General features: G+C 43.6%; 1 protein-coding gene across 39 annotated transcripts in view; it reads right to left on the reverse strand.

Annotated features, from left to right (window-relative positions):
- cox11 (cytochrome c oxidase assembly homolog 11 (yeast)) overlaps positions 1–20,615 on the reverse strand; it is a 368,290-nt gene that overhangs the window by 205,912 nt on the left and 141,763 nt on the right. The window contains exon 1 of one of the 39 annotated variants that reach the window (XR_011342926.1): positions 9,866–10,058. The exons of 37 other annotated variants lie outside the window; for them this stretch is intronic. Coding sequence is in view for 1 of the 2 variants with exons in the window: in XM_069893164.1 (XP_069749265.1) it covers positions 9,866–9,967 (102 nt within the window). In the remaining variant the exon portion in view is untranslated. Of the gene's footprint in view, positions 1–9,865; positions 10,065–20,615 lie in introns of those variants that run through there. One more of the 39 variants, XM_069893164.1, reaches the window with a different exon arrangement.

A 20,615-nucleotide genomic window follows, 5' to 3' on the forward strand; every position in this document is an offset into this window, starting at 1 on the left:
TCTATTGGTTGTCTTTCATCTATCCAGTCTATTACTGACCCTACATATCCTAACAGGTTTGTCAAACAGAATTTCCTTTTCAGAAATCCATTTTGATTCTTTTCAAACACATTTTGATGTTCTAAGTGCCCGACTGAGGTCGTTCCTTGGAGGGCACTTGGCGGAGAATCTCAACTGGTTCCTTAATACCAGGTCCATAGCCAAGAAAGACCAGCAGCCCCTCTACTTCCTGTGAAAGTTCATCTCCCACCTTCCATCCTCACTACATTCTACAGAGTATGTATCGAGAGCTTGTTGACTGCCTGGTTTGAAAGATGTACCTCCTCGGACCTTAAGATGCTTCAGAGAATAGTGAAGTCAGCAGAAAAGATCATTGGGGGCTCTCTTCCTACAACACACAATGCATGCAGAAAGCAATAAACATTGTCAAGGACTTTACACACCCCTCATGTAAACTTCTCAGAACATATGCAGATAGTGAACTGTGGACTTTTATTGGATATGTCTTAATATTTTAACATAATTGTGCAAATCTGCTCCATGGTCCTGGAGAAATATTATCTTGTCCTTACCGTGCAATGCATTGTATAAATGACAAATAAAGGTGACTTGATTACCAGGTCTGCAACAGATTCTAGCATTTCCTCTCACACTGTGTCAGGTAAACCGATGCCCAGTTCTGTTTGACTTTTCCCGTGCTTTTCTGAATGAATTAAATTTGCTAACTATTACATGCCATTCCAGAAACAGTCTATAGGCAAAACACGACTTCATCAGCTGTTTGAAACCACAAGAATTCTCAGCTCAGATGGCCAATATATTTCATACTTGCACCATTCAAAACCCCACCAAAACCTGGTATTTTGAATAAATAAATCTGCTTGTTTAAAACAGTCTTACAATTGATTTTTCTAAACGAACAGTTGATAGCAGGAGATTTAATGCCATCTGCCATTAGTTTGATTTGCCCATGCTCCTTCAATTTCCATAAAGGGATCAGCTTGAAACGTTGACCACTCTTTTTCTTCCACTTCTGCTGCTTCACCCTGCTGAGTTCCCTCAGCAGATTGTGTTTAGCTTTTCCCATTAAGTTGTACAATATGTTAACTGATTTTTACAAAATGCAGTTGTACAAACAGTTGAGTGAAGAGAGCAAGTAGAAAAATTGAATAATATGTAATAAACAGACAAAGAAGAAATATTATGAGAGGGTGAGTTCAATGTTAATTGTGAAGGAAACTATGGCTTGAAATGAATGATCTTAACATGTGTTCACATCTGAGGAGAAAATGCACCCAGCGTCCTGCATTTATGTTTCAGTGGTGAGACAGGCAGGTCATTTTAGTTACTGACATTTAACAAGCCTTTGCTCCTTGCCTGAAGTTGTTCCATCATTTATGCAAAAATAGCAACCATCATTACTGGCCTCGGCATTCCTTTGGCAGAAAATATTTTTCTACTTCCTAACAAAACAAAGCACTGAAATCTATGATAAAAGTCAGCACTGACCTTTACTTACATATCTCATTCCTAGCACACCAGCGGACCACAGGTCATAAGAATATAAGAAATAGGCAGGAGTCGGCCATCCAGCCATCAAGGCTGCTTCGCTATTCAATGTGATCATGGCTGATCTGATGATAGGCTCATCTCCACCAACCTGCCTTTTCCCCCCATATCCCTTAATTCCTTTACAATGTAGAAATCTATCTAAACTTGTCTTAAATATACTTGCTGAATTCACCTCTGCTTCAATGTGCAGTGAATGTCACAGTTTCACCAGTGCAGTTCCTCTTCATCTCTGTCTTGAATTTACTACCCTGAATCTTGAGCCTATGTCCCCTAGTTCTGGTCTCTCCTATCAATGGAAACAACCTACCTACCTAAATCTTATCTATGGCTTTCATAGGGTCAAACAATTGGTGCTAACTTCATGTACCATATTAGGAAGTGTACATGGAGGAAGTGTACTCCACCAATATATAGTTATTAGTCCACTATGTAGATGTTTCACCAGAAAGGAGTGAGCTCAGCTTGCTTTTCTTTTCCTCAGGAACCATGTTACTGTTTGCCAGAAATACACTGACTCAAAGAGCAGCCATTCAGCTGAAATGCCTGATTACAGTCAACAATTGTTCAATCCCTAACCAACAGAAATCACTCTCTCCAGCATGAAGAGGGGAATTGCAAAATGGTTACTGCTTTACCCAGTGAGGAACCACAGGGCACTCTTGCCACTACAGGACTTGAGGGAACAGTATTCAATTCTCCTCTCCCAAATACCAATTTCTACTGTCGTTGTTGATCATCGTTTGACTCACACCTTTTCCAAAATTATACATTCATTTACAATATCTATAGATTAAAACCAGGTCTGCAACAAGTCATTACACTATTTTGTGTAGCCCCTGCAGGAATTGCTTTTGAGTTACTATTGCAATCCAATGTATTAAAAATAATTGGTTAAAAAAAACCCTCCAGCAAAGTTTTAATTGCTTTAGAAAGCTTTCAGGATCATTGTTGAAGGTTCCCATTGAAATGTCTAATTATTAGGTAGTTGTTTCTATAGCAACTTTGATGGTACTTGCATTGACTTCTTTGAGATAAATTTAGTTTGCTTATCACCATTCAGGAGTTTGTAATTTTTTGAGTTAGCCCACTGAATGAGCAACACTATGCTGATGAGTTTTGTATGGTTCCTCTACACCCAGGGCTGTTCCAACTCCATCTTCACAACTGCACCACAGTAGGAGACTGGTATCAAACAACAATGAGACAGAATATAGGAAAAAGAATGAAAGTCTTGTGGCATGTTACCAAATTAACAACTTCTCTCTCAAAGTCAATAAGATGAAGGAGATGATCATTGACTTCTGGAAATGGAGCAGAATCCACACCCCTGTCTGCATTAGTGGAGTGGAAGTTGAAAGTATTGATAGCTTCTAGTTCGTAGGAGTAGATATCTTCAATAACCTAACCTGGGATAAACACATTGATGTGATGGTGGTGAAAGTGCACCAATGCCTCTAGTTTCTTACAATACTAAGAAAGTTAGGCATATACACCCGCCCCTCACAATATTTGCATCAAATGCATCTGCTCAAGATCAGAAGAAAGTACAGAAGTAGTGAATGTGACTCAAACACAAACTTCCCTTCTCTCCATCTACATCTCTCTTTACCTTGGAAAAGCAGCCAACATACTGAAAGACCTATTACACCCTGGACACATTTCTCTTCTCCTTTCTTCCCTATGGCAGAAGGCTTAAGAATGTGAAATCACATAGCAACAAATTTAAAGATAGTTTCCTCCCTACAGTCATCAGGCATCTGAATGAACCCCATAACAGTGCTATTATGCAGCCCTTGCTAGGATTGTCCTGATTCACACAAACTTAACTATTCAACCAATCAACTTAATCATTTCAATAATGAATGCTCATTTGTAGTTTTAAGTTTTAAAGTGTAAGTTTGCAGTTATCTGTAATAAAATACCTAGTACAGTAAGAGAAGTTAATTTGGTCATGGACTAACAGGATATCATGACCTTTCATACACCTGTGTGAAAAGGGAGATCAATTAGCACCAAGCAGGTGCAACATAATAGTGCTCATATGGGGTTCATTCAGGTGACAGAATAAGCTCTTGTATTTATTTCAGTTTTGTTCTCAGATGCCTGGGAATCATTTTTAAGATAATTGTTGATCCTTATGAAATCAGAATGATTATACGGCCATTAAGTACTAGCATAAATAATATAGTTTAAAACTTTTAAAAGATAGTTGCATGAGCAAAACATTTGTGTCAATCAAAATATGAATTATTAGTACAAATAAATGAGTAAAAAGTGCATTTCCAGTTATCTGTAAAGCTTGGGATTGGATGTTTTTCAGTTAACTGGATTTTTCGGATAACTGAATAATGGCTTTAAGTAGCCTGGTAGCATCAGCAGAATTCTTGTATCACCCATTGCTGATCCCTGACACCTCCCCACTGCCATCACCGATTCCCGACACCTCCCCACTACTATCGCTGACCCTGCCTGAGAGCCCCAGGTCCTCGCTTCTGCCTGGGAGGCCGCTCTCCTTGGTGACGCCGGGACAGCAGAGAAGCAAGTACAGTGGAGGGTAAAGAAGAAATGGAAAGAGAAAGGGGAGAGAGTTACCTGAAAAGAAGAAATTCTCCCCATGCACTGCCTGACCTACTGACTTCCAATTGCTCACTGATGACTAGAGATTCCAGCCTGCTTCTCTGAACCAGCATCCAGCCATTCAGCGTTAGTCTTCCGGGCTGGTTCTAAACTCTGTTGTTACCAAATTGGAGCTAACAGCACGTCAGAGCCCCACATGAACACTTCAGCTGAATTTTTCTTTTCAACTGTGACTTCATGTTGCCGCCAAATAAAAATTCGGATAACTGAGCTTTTCGGTTAAATGATTTTTGGATAATCAGAAACATATTGTATTTTGTTTTGCACATATGTTAAACTCCAGAGTTCCCAGTGGAGCAGTGAGTATGAAATACTGGGAACTTATACTCAACCCTTAAAATTTGGTATGAACTGCTGTTTGGATCTTTCCATCCCATGACCAAAATTAATCCTCACTCATGTTGAGCTTCATGCATGGTAAAATAGACACTGTATGTTCTCTTCTCCTCTAAACTTCAGTGGTGGTGGTACTCAGGTAGGTTCCATAGTCCTGGATAGTGTTAATCTTCTCAAGTGAACTCATATGGATAAGTGGAGAGTATTTCACCATTTTCCTATCTTGTGGCTTCTCGATGCCAAAAGATTTTGTGATGTCTGGAAGTAAGTGATTTGGTTTTGTAATCATGATATTTATGTGCTCAGTCTTTTCAATTTTCTGCTCAATTGTGATTCCCTGAATGTGGATTCTGTGGATTTGGTGGTGATCCCTAACTCATCATCACGGGGATAACCCTTAACCAGAAACTTAACTGGTTCAATCACATAAATGCTCTGGCAATAAGAGTGAGTCATTGGTATATTCTCCCATTGTGACTGACTCACCTGTGGATACCCAAAGTATTTGCAGCATTTACAAGGTTCAAGTCAGGGAATGATGAAGGAGGTTCAACAATGTTTAAGTCTTTTTCTGCTCACCTGGACGACTCTAACAGTCCCACCCAAACCAGTGGTGACAGTGGGCTTCATCGACAAAATGTACTGCCAAAAAGGACATTTCCTGGGGGAAAGTTATCTGCCAATTCAACACACCAAATAGTCACCATCTCTACCATATGTGACTGCAGTGCGTAGTATATAAAAATACATTGCACTATCTCAATAGGGCTACTGCAATGACATCTCCCAAGTTAATCATGAAATAAACAATTGCAACAAATGAAGAGGAACACCACCGACCTGTTATGGTTCACCATATAACATAACAGTTGGGAATTGGAAATATATCACCTTTCCTCCATTACTTTAGCTCTAAAACCTGGGGTTACAGACACAACAATGCTGTGGGAGCATCATCATCAGGACTGCCTAGTTAAAAAAAATGGCTCATTGCCAATGTTTCAGAGCAACATGTTACTGGTAACAAAGCACTTGCCTTGCCTGTGATGCGCACATTCCAAAAATTAACAGTGTTAAAACTAGTGTTGAGATTGCCATCAGTTTTTAATGTCCAGAAGTTGTGAATAATATTCTTCTCCTCCACCTGTTGTGCTGAAGCAAGCCTCATTGTCGACAGAAGTTAACAAAAAGACCTAATTATCCATTATAGAAGCACAATTATCCAGGTTGTCATGCAGTTAAAGTAGCTGGAAAAGTTCCAGAGGGTGCATCCAGAAGTAAACTTTTGAAGTGTGTAATATGCAATAAACAACCTAAACGATCCAGATTTTTTTTTACAATTGTGAAATCTTATTCCTTAAAAACATGGTGCAGGTTAAAAGAAATTAGAGACTCGCACGCAATCTCGAGGTCCAACCCTGCGGGTGGCCAACGGCTCCACCATCAGGACCTACAGCACCCTCAGGGCACTGATCCAGATTGGGAAGGAGAAGTTCCACTGGAGGTTCCTCCTAGCCTCCGTAGGCACAGCGCTGTTAGGGGCCGACTTCCTCAGAACTCATGGCCTACTGGTTGACATGAAGGGCAAAAGGCTGGTCAATCCCCGAACGTTCCACTCCACCTGACTGGACACAGCAGAAGCCCGCAGGCCCGAAATCACCACCGAGGCCACCGCCAGGGACGAGTTCATCGAGATCCTCCATGTGTCAAAGTGGTAGCAATACGGTAGTTATGGGGGACTTCAACATGAAGGTGGACTGGGATAATCATACGGGGGCAGGAACACAAGAGAGCGAGTTTATAGAATGTCTACGAGATACTTTCTTGGAACAGCTAGTGGAGGAACCTACCAGGGGGAAGTCGATTCTGGACTGGGTGCTGTGCAGTGACGCAGACTTAATAAGTGACCTTGATGTAGGGGAGCCATTAGGGAATAGTGACCATGGTATGGTTACTTTTAAGCTGCAATTAGAAAGGGAAAAGGAAAGGAAGTCGGAAGCATCTGTACTTCAGTTAAATAAAGGGAATTTTGCAGCTATGAGGGAGGAGCTATCCAAAATAAAATGGGAAGATACACTAGCTGGGAGGACAACTGGGGAAAAATGGCAGGTTTTTATGGACATTTTTCACAGGATTCGGGACAAATTTATTCCAAAGTGGAGGAAAGGCTCTAGGAGATGCAAATGGCAGCCCTGGCTAACTAAGGAAATCAAGTGCATTATCAAGTCCAAAGGGATTAATTATAAGATAGCGAAGCGGAGTGGGAAATTAGAGGATTGGGAAACCTTCAGAGGGTAACTAAGAAAGCCATAAGAGACGGGAAAATGAAGTACGAGAGGAAATTAGCTGATAATATTGCGGAGGATAGCAAAAGCTTTTTTAAGTACGTGAAGAGGAAGAAATTGGTTCGGTCTAAAATTGGCCCTTTGAAAATGGGCAAGGGTGAAATTATTACCGGAAACAAGGAGATGGCAGAGGAATTTAACAAATACTTTGCAACTGTCTTCACCAAGGAGGATATAGGTTATAGTCAGTTAGGGGGTAGTGGTCATGCGGTACCAAGAGACTTGGGGAACTTTACTGGGGAGGAAGGGGATCTAATGGATATCCGGATCCAGAAGCAGGAGGTTATGAGTAAATTGTTGGGACTGAGGGCTGATAAATCCCCAGGGCCTGATGGGCTGCATCCTAGGGTGCTTAAAGAGGTGGCTATGGAAATTGTGGAGGCACTGGTCGACATTTTCCAAAGTTCCATAGATTCCGGGGAGGTCCCTGAGGATTGGAGAGTGGCTGATGTGGTGCCGCTTTTTAAGAAAGGAGGGAGGGAGAAAACGGGAAATTATAGACCGGTTAGCCTGACATCAGTGGTGGGGAAGATATTGGAGTCCATCATAAAAGGAGAAATAGCAGAACACTTAGTCAGTAATAATAGTATAAGGGCTAGTCAGCATGGATTCCTTAAGGGTAAGTCATGCTTGACTAACCTTCTGGAATTTTTTGAGGATGTGACAAAGAAGGTGGACTCGGGAGAGCCAGTGGATGTGGTGTATTTGGACTTCCAGAAGGCCTTTGATAAGGTACCGCACAGGAGTCTAGTGGGCAAGATCAGGGAGCATGGTATTGGAGGTAAGGTGCTGACATGGATAGGAAATTGGTTAAGAGATAGGAAACAAAGGGTTGGAGTAAATGGGTCTTTTTCAGAATGGCAGGATGTGACGAGTGGTGTGCCTCAGGGATCGGTGTTGGGTCCTCAGTTGTTTGTAATTTATGTTAATGATTTGGATGAGGGGATTATAAATAACATGAGCAAATTTGCAGATGACTCTAAACTGGGTGGCGGTGTGGGGTGTGAGGAGGATGTAAGGAAAATGCAGAGGGACTTGGACAGGCTGGAGGAGTGGGCGGCTAAATGGAAGATGAATTTCAATGTGAACAAATGTGAGGTTATTCATTTTGGGGGAAGTAATAGGAAAGCTGAGTATTATTTAAATGGAGACAAGCTAGGGAGTGGGGAAGTGCAAATGGATCTGGGTGTACTTGTTCACCGGTCACTGAAGGCTAGCATGCAGGTTCAGAAAGCTGTGAAGAAGGCAAATAGAATGTTGGCTTTCACAAAGAGGGGATTGGAGTATAGGAACAGAGACGCCCTTCTGCAGTTATACAGGGCCCTGGTGAGACCCCACTTGGAGTATTGCGTCCAGTTCTGGTCTCCAAACTTGAGGAAGGACATACTAGCTATAGAGGGTGTGCAGCGCAGATTTACAAGGTTAGTTCCAGGGATGGCAGAGTTGTCATATGCAGCAAGGCTAGAAAAACTGGACTTGTATCCATTGGAGTTTAGAAGGATGAGGGGGGACATGATTGAGGTATACAAAATCATCAGGGGGATAGACAAGGTGAAGTCTGATTACTTGTTCCCAATGATGGGGGAGACGAGGACTAGAGGGCATAGTTTAAGAATACAGGGTAGGCCCTTTAGGACGGAGATGAGAAAGCATTTTTTACCCAGAGAAGTGTGAATCTGTGGAATGCTCTGCCACAGAGGATGGTAGAGGCGGATTCGCTGACTATGTTCAAAAGAGAGTTAGATAAGACTCTTGTGGGTAACGGAGTTAAGGGTTATGGGGATAAGGCTGGAAAGGGGTACTGATGGTAATGATCAGCCATGATCTAAAATGGCGGTGCTGGCCCGACGGGCTAAATGGCCTACTCCAGCTCCTATTGTCTATTGTCTATTGTCTAATTCCCTGCCATCTTTGAGCCACGGTTCAATGCCACCCTGCCCCAGGATGGGGTCCTCCACCACATCGTCACACAGAGCTGCACACTAGACCCAGATGGCTGCCGCCCGAGAAGCTCCAGCAGGCAAAGGAGGAGTTCTCCCAGCTCCAGGAACTGGGAATTGTCCGGTGCTCGGACAACGCCTGGGCATCGTCGCTCCATATGGTTCCAAAAGCGTACGGGGGCTGGAGACCATGCGGGGACTACCGTCAGTTGAATGATGCAACCACCCCCGACAGGTACCTGGTGCCACACATACAGGACTTCTCCATCAACCTCCATGGCGCATGGATCTTCTCCAAAGTGGACCTCGTGTGGGGATACCATCAGATCCTGTGCATCCAGACAACGTGGGTAAGACGGCCATTATCACTCCTTTCGGGCTCTTTGAGTTCCTGTGTATGCCTTTTGGTCTAAAGAACGCACCCCAAATGTTCTAGCGCCTCATGGACGCAGTTGGAAAAGACCTGGACTTTGTGGTCATTTACCTGGATGATATTCTCATTGCCCATCGCAACCATGACAAACACAAAGCAAGCAGCTGTTCCCACTGGAGCTCAAATACAGCGCTTTCGACCGAGAGCTCCTGATGCTGTATTTGGCCACCCGCCATTTCTGCTACTTCCTCAAGGGCAGGCCATTCACAGCCTTCACAGATCATAAGCCCCTCACTCAAGCACCCAAGGAAGACCTGCAGGCTTCAGCAGCGGAGATGGTCCCTGCTGGGTTAGTTTTTCGGCTCAGACCCTGACACCACGACCACTGACAAAAACCTTCTGGCGGACCTACGCAGGCGACGGCCTCCCTAGCTCCCCCACCCTGGCACACCATGGCACCCGGCCGTATTATCTCCCCAAAGAGCTCAACTCGGTCCAGTTTGTTTTCATGCGGAGAGGACCACAAGGTGCACCGCTACAGCAACTGTACGAGGGCCCATACAAAGTCTTGCACACGTCCAGCGGGACCTTCACCCTGGACATTGGAGGGAGAGAGGAACTTTTTATGGTGGACTGCCTGAAGGCAGCCCATCTGGACTTACCACAACCGGTGCAAACGACCGTGCCCAAGTGCCGGAGCCGTCTGCCAAAGCGACAGGATGCATAGTCGGTTCTGGGTTGGGGGGTTGTGTGGTGGCGCACATCCTCAAGGCGAACTGGCCCTGCTTGTATTGTCACGTGGCGGAGCGGCCATGGGGAAATGGCATGGTCAGAGGTTTCTCTCTAACTCCAGCATCCCTTCCAGCGTGCACCCTGGGCAGCCATTATGACGTCACAATGCACCAGATGACTGAGCTCATGCTGCCCTTAAAGGTGCATGCTGAATGTGAATAAAAAGTCGTTAACGACCCTCAACAAGGTGACTGTGTTTCTTCCATTGCTCACACTGCCACAGTGTATTATTTTTATATATATCTAAAAATTAAATAAAAATACCAACATATATCAAAAGAATTCAAAATACATATTATGTTAAACAAATAATAAAATGTACTTTACATTTCACCTCCAAAATATTTTTTCCCACAAAGACCCTTGAATTCAATGGGGAATGAATGGTGATTTAATTAGCTTAGTGCTGAGGAATCCCACAAAGACTGAGATTTGTATTGAATTCCAGGGTGTCCAGCAGGCAAGCAAGCTCATAGATCCATCCCTCTAACTCTACTGTAAATCTTGAAACATTCAACTTCCACAGTGGGTACATGGAGACCAAGGACTTAGTGAATCTCTAAAAGTTGTCGATCCAATTGGAACCATGAATAAAAGTTGGAACAATCCAGCACACGCTGCTCAGATAACACTATGAATTTTACATAGACAAAGAATTGTTGGAAGGAACTCAGCAAGTCAGACACATCCAAGAGTAGAAATGATCAGTCAATGTTTCTAGTCTGAATGCTTTATCAAGACTAAGATAGAATAGGTGAAAATACAGAAAAAAGGGGGGAAAAAGCTAGGGGAAGGGTCCATAGAGTCCAGGATAGAAGGCGAGAGAGGAAGAGAGACAAATAGAGGGAGAACCCATAAGAGGGAGCCAGAAAAGTTTGAGAGAGAGAGACAGAGAGAAAATAAGTAGGCACCAAAGTAGGAAAAGAAGAGATGGAAACAGATGGGGATGGTGTGGGGTTCTAAAATAATTGAAAAAGAGACAATGTTCAGGCTGTTAGACTTAAGGCTGTGAAGGAGGAATACAATGTGTTGTTCCTCAAGTTTACGTTTGGCCTCAGCCTGACACTGGATGAGGTCAGGAACAGACATGCCACTACAGGAATGGTTGGAGTTGAGATGGTTGGCCTCAGGAAGTTCAGGAATACCCACAAGGAGTTTGGCTTTTCAATTTATCTACTGACAAATGATCAACTTGTACACCCTATGATCTTGTACCTATAATCAGTAAATAAGAAACTGGTATTTTACTTTAATTCCCAGTGCACAGCTTGTTGTAATAGCTGCAGGGAATCATTTCATCGACAGACATGAGTTCTGCCCCATTAATCCAGATTGCTTCAATCATAAGAACCAGATTGGCTGAGTGGGTCAGCAAATCTGCACAGTTAGGTACATATATTTCTATCTGTACATAAATGTATGTCTGTGACTCCACAGTGAAATTCTGCATGCAGTTTGGAAAACAACATGTAATTTGTCAAATGAAAAAAATGCATAAAATGTGGGGCTTTTCTACAAAATGTTTATCCTTTCAAAACATTAAGATCCAGTGAAGAAAATTTCAATAACTGATTGTGGCTGTGCCTCAAACACACCTTGGTTTTGAATGGTTCCTACTTTTTAGAAAATTCTATTTCATTGTGATTCACAGAGTTTCAATTGCACCTGTGTGTATGTGTGTGTATTCATGTCTGCAATCTACAGAAATAAATTGATAAAGGTGAGATTGTGAAAACCAACCCCAACTCACTGTCATCGCCTCTCAACACAGCCTTCCTCTTCCCACCTTCACTTCTCAACTTGACCACAAGGCCAGGCTTTATTCCAGAGACCTGACATCGATAGCTTGTCCCTGACAGTTTGTCCTCCAACATATAAAGGTAAGTTTTAGTCGATAAGATTTTCTGAGATCCAAGTTAATGACCATGAGTCAGAAAGCAGGATGGAGATCAAGAATCTGGTTGTGTGGTGCCAGGACAACAATCTTGCTTTCAATTTCAATAAGATTCCACCTGCATCGTTATTGAATGAAGATCTACAGGGACCAATGCCTGAAGAGGGCGCACAAAATCAGTGAACCAGTGCGGACTCGAAAGGCCAACATGGCCTGTTTCCGCTCCGTAAATGGTTATATGGTTAAATAGTGAACAAGTCCATATTTAGATGATCACTGGTAGCAGCAGGTATCAATGTCAAGAATACACAAGCAGACATTAATGGAAACATCCTCTCCACTTCGACATCACACTCTTAATTCCCACATTTTGTTATGACCTACTTCACTTACCCAATCCTCAGAAAACATCCCCATTGTGCCTTTGGCACATGCCTATCACCTATGTGTCTTTTAAAGAAGGAAAGAAAGCTGAAGGTCAACAAGATAAACAATGTGATTGCACGTAGTAGAAAATATATCAGAACCTTGGATGGTAACCTCAGTTCCAAAAATTGGAAATATGTTCATTATTGTAGAGCTCGTCGAAAGAACCAAAGACTTGTTGATCCAAACCAAGGCTTTTATTAGCAGAAGACAGGAGCTCTTCACAGGTGGCCGACCAGTCCGGAATGATCCGACCTGGCTAGGGACACAGCCCTTTAAGGCCCAGACAGTAGACGTGGCTTAGCTCTCAGCCAATCGCTGTAAGCACCGTCTAGATACAGTAACTATATACACTATATACATTGGTGATAGATCTGTTCTATCACAAATATAAAAGAAGGATTTTAAGATCATTGAGTGAGACCAACTGAAGAAATTCAAACAAAAATCCATTTATAAAAAAAATGGTGTCTCTCCCAGAAATATCTAAGTATTGATTTGGCAGAACCAATGAATGCTAGAAACCAGGTAATTTGCTTTTATTTCTGATGCAACTATAAAGACTTTTTTGAAAATGACAATGCTAAGGGTTTTCATCTGTTTACAGCAGTGCCAAGAGCTACAGTGTCAGCTGTTCCTTAGTGAGCAGCACTCTCGCCTAATGAGCCAAGAGGTTGTATGCTCTTACAGGGAGTTGAGAGCAAAACCAGAGATGACATTGAAGAGCAGTGCCCAGGGAGCTGCATGCTCTATTTCAGATTAAGTGCTCAGTCGAGGTCCCATTTTCCTTCTCAAGTAGATAAAAAGTACCTCCTGATACCATTTCAAAGAAGAGTGGTGCAACTATCTGTTCCTTACACAAAGAAGGGCTCAGGCCCAAAATGTTGGCACAGTTTGTGTAGCAGTTAGTGCAATGCTGTTACAGCACCAGTGATCGGGACCAGACTTCAAATCTCGCACAGCCTGTCAGGATTTGCTGCGTGTCTGCGTGGGGGATTTTCCTTAGGGGGCTCCGGTTTCCTCCCACCACTCAAAACGTACTGGGGGTTGTAGATTAATTGGGTGTAATTGGCTGGCCTGCTACCATGCTGTATGTCTACATTTATATTTTTATCTCCCATAGACGCTGCGTCTAGCTGAATTCCTCAAGTATCACTGTGTGTTTTTACAATGATCTGTTATCCTGTCTGACTATCCCCCGATCAACATAAGGGGATATTCTGATCTGAACGACGTTGCTGCTAATGTGCAAGCTGTCTACAGCTTTTCCTCAATTACAAGAGTAACATCACTTCAGAAGTGACTCTTCGCCTGCCAAATGCTTTTGTGTGTGTGAAACACTTCCTCGTTAGTCAGGAAGGTTCAGCAGTGCCCTACATTTCCTAAGACACTGAGGAGGGCAAGGCTACTGGCTTCCATGTTGATGACATTTTACAGGAATACAATTGAGAGTGTCCTGTCTGGCCGGACTGTGTGTACGGTAGCAGCAAAGCATTAATCCAGAAACCAACCCAGATGTTCATTAAAACAGCTGGTAGGGACACTGGGGTCTCCCTTTCCTCTATAGATGACATTTACTGGGACTGCTGTTGATAGAAGACTCAAGGAATTATAGAAGACCCCTTCCACCCGGCACAATATCTTCAACCTACTACCATCAAAAATAAGGTACAGGAGCATCAAAATCAGGATTGCCAGGCTGAGGAATAGGTTCTTCCTGCAGGCTGTGAGACTGATAAATGGTATCCTGTAAATGTGACAATCATCCCAAATATTTAGCTAAATTTATTTTGATTATTTATATGATTTTTATGTATTGTGTATTTTTACATGTTAACCATGGAGAGATACTGTTTCATTAGGTTGTTTATGTACAATCAGGTGATAATAAACTTAAACTTGAAAGGAATTCATATTCCACTGGCTATTTGGTATGGAAGTAACTATTTCATTACCTCCACCATTTTATTTAATGTCTATCCTTGAATTCTAGATCTTTTAGAATTGATGGCTTGACAAAAAAATCCTCTGAAACTCGTCTCATTCTTGCAATTTCTCAAAGAGTGACTTTACAATTAACTCAGCCCAATTGTGTCATTTATAATTGTGTTTTCTCTCCAGTTCATGGATTGAAAATGTACAGTAAAACTGTTATCTGGAATTCAAGCAAACAGCAGCCTTGAGAAACCAGCAAAAAAATTGTGGAAAATAAATAGGTAAAAAATATGGAATTTTAAAATTGGTGCACTTCCTAGTTAGTTCACCAATCCACTGAAAATTTCATTTATCCAGCATCTCCCAATCCCCATAGGTTCCAGATACCAGGTATTGCTGGTTTGACATTGGATCGTCATGCATATCTAGTGCAGAGGCTTGGGCATGGATACCTATACTGCTGTGGCTTTCTGCTTTCATATGGAACTCAAAAAATCACCACCTTCACTGTAATTTTGCATCCTGCTCTCACTTTCACATGGTCCATTCTAACGATATTTCCCTATTTCAACATCTCAAGAGACGAACCTATTACAGACCCAATGACTGCCACAGCTACCTTACCTACAACTCCTTCCACCCTGCTTTCATTCTCCCAGTTTTCTTGCCTCTGTCTTATCACTTGTGATGAAGACATTTTTCATACCAGTGTTTCACAGATGTTTTCTTTTTCTCTTACCCAAGACTTGCCCTCCATTGCAGTTGATGGGGCCCTCAAATATTTTTATTCCATTTATTGCTCTTTGGTCCTCATCCCCTCTCCTCCCACCAAGAGCAATGATTGGGTTCCTCTTGACTTAGTTTTTCACTAGCATCTACATTCAAGGATCATTTTCCCCTTCAATACACATCTTCTCTCCTTTCAGCATTCCAAATGCATGATTTCCTTTGTTACTCCAACATTTGCTCTCCCATCTCCATAAATCACACCTTTCTTTCAGTACATCTCTGTACACTTGTAGAAGATGTCACATCTTCCCAACTTCTAAGGATCCAAGTGAAGAAGTAATTATTTTAGAAATTACAAATTACATTCGGTCTTCATGATACAATCTTTACACTGGAGATTGGATGACTGCTTTGTGGAATACCTTCACAGGGCAACCCTGATCATCTAGTTACCTATCACATATAATTCTCCATCCAACACCCACTCAACACTCTCTATTTTTGCCTTCCTACACTTTCCTTGTGAAGCCCAGCATATGCTAGAAATAGTATCTGAGCTTCCGACTGGGCACATTACAGTCCTCAGCACTCAACAATGAATTCAAACTTTTCAAATAACCAGCCTTTCCAGTTAGTATCAGTGCTGGCCAGTTCTGATGAAAAGTATTCAAGCTTTAATTCTGTTTTTGTCTCTTCACATTTGCTACCTGACATACTGAACATACAAAAACACACACACACACACACACACACACACAAAGTGAAGTTAGGTTAAGCTATGAGTATTATTTGGGCTTAGGTCCAACTTTTATATTTGCACTGTTCCCACCATGGTTCCACTTGGCTGACCTCCAACATGCATAACAGGTTTCCTGTGCACAGGTACTTTTCTACATAACAATGCCCTTCTTCCCCACGCACTGTCCCTGTCTGTTGCCAGTGCAGCAAGGCCAGTGCCATTTTGGGGTCTCTGGCCTTTAAGCTGTCCTTGCCATTCACCCACCAGTTCACTTGTTGGGGCCAGTGCTGCTGCAGAGGCTGCTGGCCTTTGGTGGCGCTCGTCGCCCAGAACGCTGGCTCAATTTTGCCGCTGTGGTAGGCTGCCACATGACCCCCCCCCCCCCCACAGAATCAGTGGTATTGTCCTTGGTGCCCAGAGGCAAAGTTTCTGCAGCTTTCAGTGGTCTGCCTCTTTGGCGTGGTGCTGGTGCCTCGACCGGGTGTGCCGGGTCCAGGTGTGCTGGCTTCAGTGTATCTGAGATGAAGACCTCCATCTTGCCTCCACCCTCCAGCTTCAACATGGCCTTGTTGTTGTGGATGACCCGGAACGGACTCTCGCATGGCCTCTGAAGCAGTGGATGATGTGGACCCCTGAGAATGAAAACATACTTACAGTCCTGTAGGTCTTTTGGTATGTTGGTCCTTGTGTGTCCGAGCCTGGAATGTGGAATCTGGACCAGGTTCCTGAATCTTAGCCTGCTGAGGAACGCTGCAGAGTCATCCTGCTCTCCGCCTGGAGATGATATGATGTCTCCTGGGACCACCAGTGGAGCTCTGTAAACGAGTTCAGCCAAAGAGGTGTTGATGTCTTCCTTGGGTGCCGTGCAGATGCCAAACCGCAACCAGGGTAACTCATCTAACCAGTTGGATCCTTGGAGTCTGGTCATGAGCGTGGTTTTGAGGTGCCTGTGGAAGTGCTCCATCATTCATTGAAATGTGGGTGGTAAAATGTTGTGTTATGCAGCTGGGCACCCCACAGGCTGGCGAGGTCAGTCCATAGACTGGAGGTGAACTGAACCCCTCTGTTGGATGTGATGTGGAATGGTAAACCCAAACCGTGTCACCCAGTCTGAGATGAGGGCCCTGGCGCATGAGGTTGTGGATATGTCTGCCAGCGCGTCTGCTTCTGGCCATCTAGTGAAGCGGTCGATCATTGTGAACAGATAGTGGAAACCCTGTGATATCGGCAAGGGCCCTTCTATGTCCACATGGATGTGGTCGAACCTTCGTTCTGCAGGCTTGAAGTGCTGAGGTGGGGTCTTGGTGTGCTGCTGTACCTTGGTTGCTTGGCACTTTGTGCACACCTTCACCCACCCACTGACCTGTTTCTGCAATCAATGCCACATGTATTTGCTGGTCACCAGCCGGACCGTGGTCCTGATGGATGGGTGAGCCAGTCCGTGGATGGAGTCTAAAACCTGTTGCCTCCAACCCGCTGGGACGATGGATCTGACCTGACCGGTGGCCACATCACACAGGAGGGTGGTACTATCTGTGCCAATGAGTATGTCCTGGAGCTGCAGTCCTGATATGGCAATCCCTCCGCCAATGACACAAAGTACACTCTCCTTGATAGCGCATGGATACTTTGCCTGGACAGTGCGTCGGACACCATGTTGCCCTTGCCAGTGGTGTACTCTGAGATGTAAGACAGGTGTCATTGCTGGTGGGCTGACCAGTGGTCTGAGATCTTAGCCAAGGCGAAAGTCAGCTTATGATCTGTGAAAGCCGTGAAGGACCCGCCCTCAAGGAACTACCTGAAGTGGCAGATGATTAGTACAGTGCCAGTAGCTCTCTGTCAAAAGGATTGTACTTCAGTTCTGGAGGCCTCAGATCTTTTACTAAAGAAAGCTAGTGGCCGCCAACTTCCTTAAATCTTCTGCTCCGGAACTCCACTTATCGCCATTCCTGAGGCATCAACCATCAGAGTCGTTGAAGCATCTCTCCTGGGATGTGCAGGAGAGCAGCATCTGTCAGGGCTTCCTTGGCTTTCACGAAAGCCTCCGTTGACTCCTCATCCCAGGTGATGTCCTTCGCCTCACCATCTGGGCGAACAAGGGCTGCATAATCTGGGCAGCTGAGGGGATGAACCTGTGATAGAAATTGATCATCCCCACAAACTCGTGTAGTCCCCTGGTCACGTTGGGTCTGGGGAACTTCCGGATGGCCTCCACTTTATTGGGTAGCGGTGTGGCTCCTTCCCCATTTATCCTGTGGTCCAGAAAGTTGATGACCTTCAATCTGAACTGGCATTTGGCTGGGTTGATCGTTAGGCCAAACTCGCTCAGTCGGGTGCAAAGGTTGCCGAGGTGCGCCAGATGCTCCTGTTGGCTCCTGCTTGCCTCCAGGATGTCGTCCAGGTACACAAAGGTACTGTCCAGGTCTCGGCCCATTGCATCCATGAGTCACTGGATGGTCCGTGCGGCGTTCTTTAGCCTGAACAGCATTCGGAGGAATTCAAAGAGGCTGAATGGGGTGATGATGATGGTCTTAGGCATATCATCAAGGTGTACTTGTATCTGATGATATCCCCGCACAAGGTCCACCTTGGAGAAGATCCTTGCCCTATGCAGGTTAGCTGCAAAGTCCTGGATGTGAGGCATAGGGGTACTGATCCAGTGTTGTGGCCTCGTTGATGGTGGTTGTCGCTGTATGGACTCCAGCCCCCAGTTGCTTTGGGTACCATGTGCAGGGGAGAAGCCCATGGGCTGTCCGACCACCGTACGATGCTGAACATGTTCCCTTTCTCTTTGCTTTGATCAGTCAATGAGTTTTATGGTTATTACAGTTTTTAGTAAATAAAAGCCTGATAATTTCACATCAGCCTTTTGTGATTATTGATGGTACATCACTAATCTAATCTAATTTCCAGTATGTATTTCAGATTTCAGAAAATGTGATCTTTATGTTTGTCTTTATGTTTGTTTCTGCTGTCTTATTTCATCTCCTTGTATTCATATCTCTTTGAACCTAATCATCTCCAATTAACACAGTCTTCACCACCACCTCCAAGCTAACACCTTTCAGTCTCCCTTGGTCTTCACTCGATCTGTGACATTTTCTATGTTCTTTCAGAGGCACACAGGAGACTAGATACTGGCATCTAAAGCCAAACACAGACTGCTGGAGGAATTCTGCAGGTCAAGCAATATCAGAGGGAGAAAAAGAATGGGCAAAGTTTCAAGCCAAAACTCTTCATCAGGTCTCCCCTGTTCTCTCTATTGCTTCCCCATCTCTACAAATTAAAACATACAATACTTGTTTTTGAACAGTGCTTTGTTCTGACGGAAAGTCTTCAACCTAAACTGTTAGCACTGTTCCTCTGTCCACAAATTTTGAGTGTTACCATCATTTTCTGATTATAGATTCTGATGTCAAACTGTGCATTGGTTTGTCTCAGTTAGTTATATTTTTAACTGTCTGGCTGGTGGTAGGTGGTAGGGGGTTTGGCCAAGCCAAAACTTAAAATAGAAGATCAGAGCAGCAAGGAAGTAGCAGTGATGTCAACAGTGCTGTCCTTTGGAAGAAAAAAATAGTGTTAATTTTACAAGCCGTGAAGCTGGGGAGGGAGCCTCATTTGCCAGCAATATAAATCATGCGATATCCCGATTTTTACTGGCCTGTCATTTTACTGCTCAGCAAATTGCAGGCACTTAATACCCAAAGCTCTAATTAGCATTGCTGGTAGCCAAGGTTCCCACCTGCAGAGGTGAGGAATAAAATAATGAATCTCATTCAGAGTGTCTGCCTGCTTTTGATCTAGCTGCTAAAGCATCAATGCCATTCTTTTTTCAATCTATCAATGTTTTATCACCAAAACAGAATGAAGAGGAGATTTCAGACCTTTCTTTAACATAGTTTGTGGCAGAATGTTCATTGCTGTCAGAAGTGGCCCCACCCTATTTATATCCTTCGGTTGCATTTATCCTCCATCACACTCTGTCACTGTGCACTGCAAGTGGGTTTTTTTAGACATACAGCATGGTAACAGGCCCTTTCGGCCTACGAGCCTGTGCCTCCCAATGACACCCAATTGACCTACACCCTCGGTATGTTTTGAACAACGGGAGGAAACCGGAGCACCCAGAAGAAACCCGCATAGACATAAGATGAACAAACAAACTCTTTACATGTTGCGCGGGATTCGAACCCCAGTTTGTGGTGCTGTAATATTGATGCACTAACCACTACATTAACCATACTGAGTACAAAATCCGTTGTCAGAACCTCAGGACCTTCATGGGCAGTGGAAATAACTGCTGTCCATTCTGTTCCTGTCTCCCTGGATTTTTCTTGATCAAGATTGATATGCAGCATTTACAGCTTTTAGGGAAAACCATGATTTAGACATGCATACAGCACAGTAACAGGCCCTTTCGCCTTACAAGCCAGTGCTACTCAATTAACTTACAACCCCTGGTACATTTAGAACGGTGGGAGGAAACGTACAAACTCCTTACAGACAGCATGGGATTCGAACCTTGGTCCTGATCGCTGGCGCTGTAAAGGCATTGTGCTCACTGCTACTCCACAAACAAATTTGAACTCTGTCAATTGTAGATGATATCCATGTTGCATATATTTAATTGTTTTCTTTCCAAGGCAAAATGATAAAGTCAGATGTTCCACCTGGCTAGAAGCTGGCGCACACAGAATCTAAAAGGTCCTGAATGATACCAGACAACTGTTGCTACTGTTGCCCAGTGGATCTTAATCGAAATTATTTTCATGCTTGTTTATGGCGAATATATAAATGGAGTTAGGTTTTTTGAAATATATTGATGTATTCTGTTTGTTTAGCAAAGAATTCGCCATCATCCTGGTCGCTGTGTACATTGCACCCCAGACTAACATGA

This window comes from Narcine bancroftii, chromosome 8, assembly GCF_036971445.1.
Source record: "Narcine bancroftii isolate sNarBan1 chromosome 8, sNarBan1.hap1, whole genome shotgun sequence".
Lineage (NCBI taxonomy): Eukaryota > Metazoa > Chordata > Chondrichthyes > Torpediniformes > Narcinidae > Narcine > Narcine bancroftii.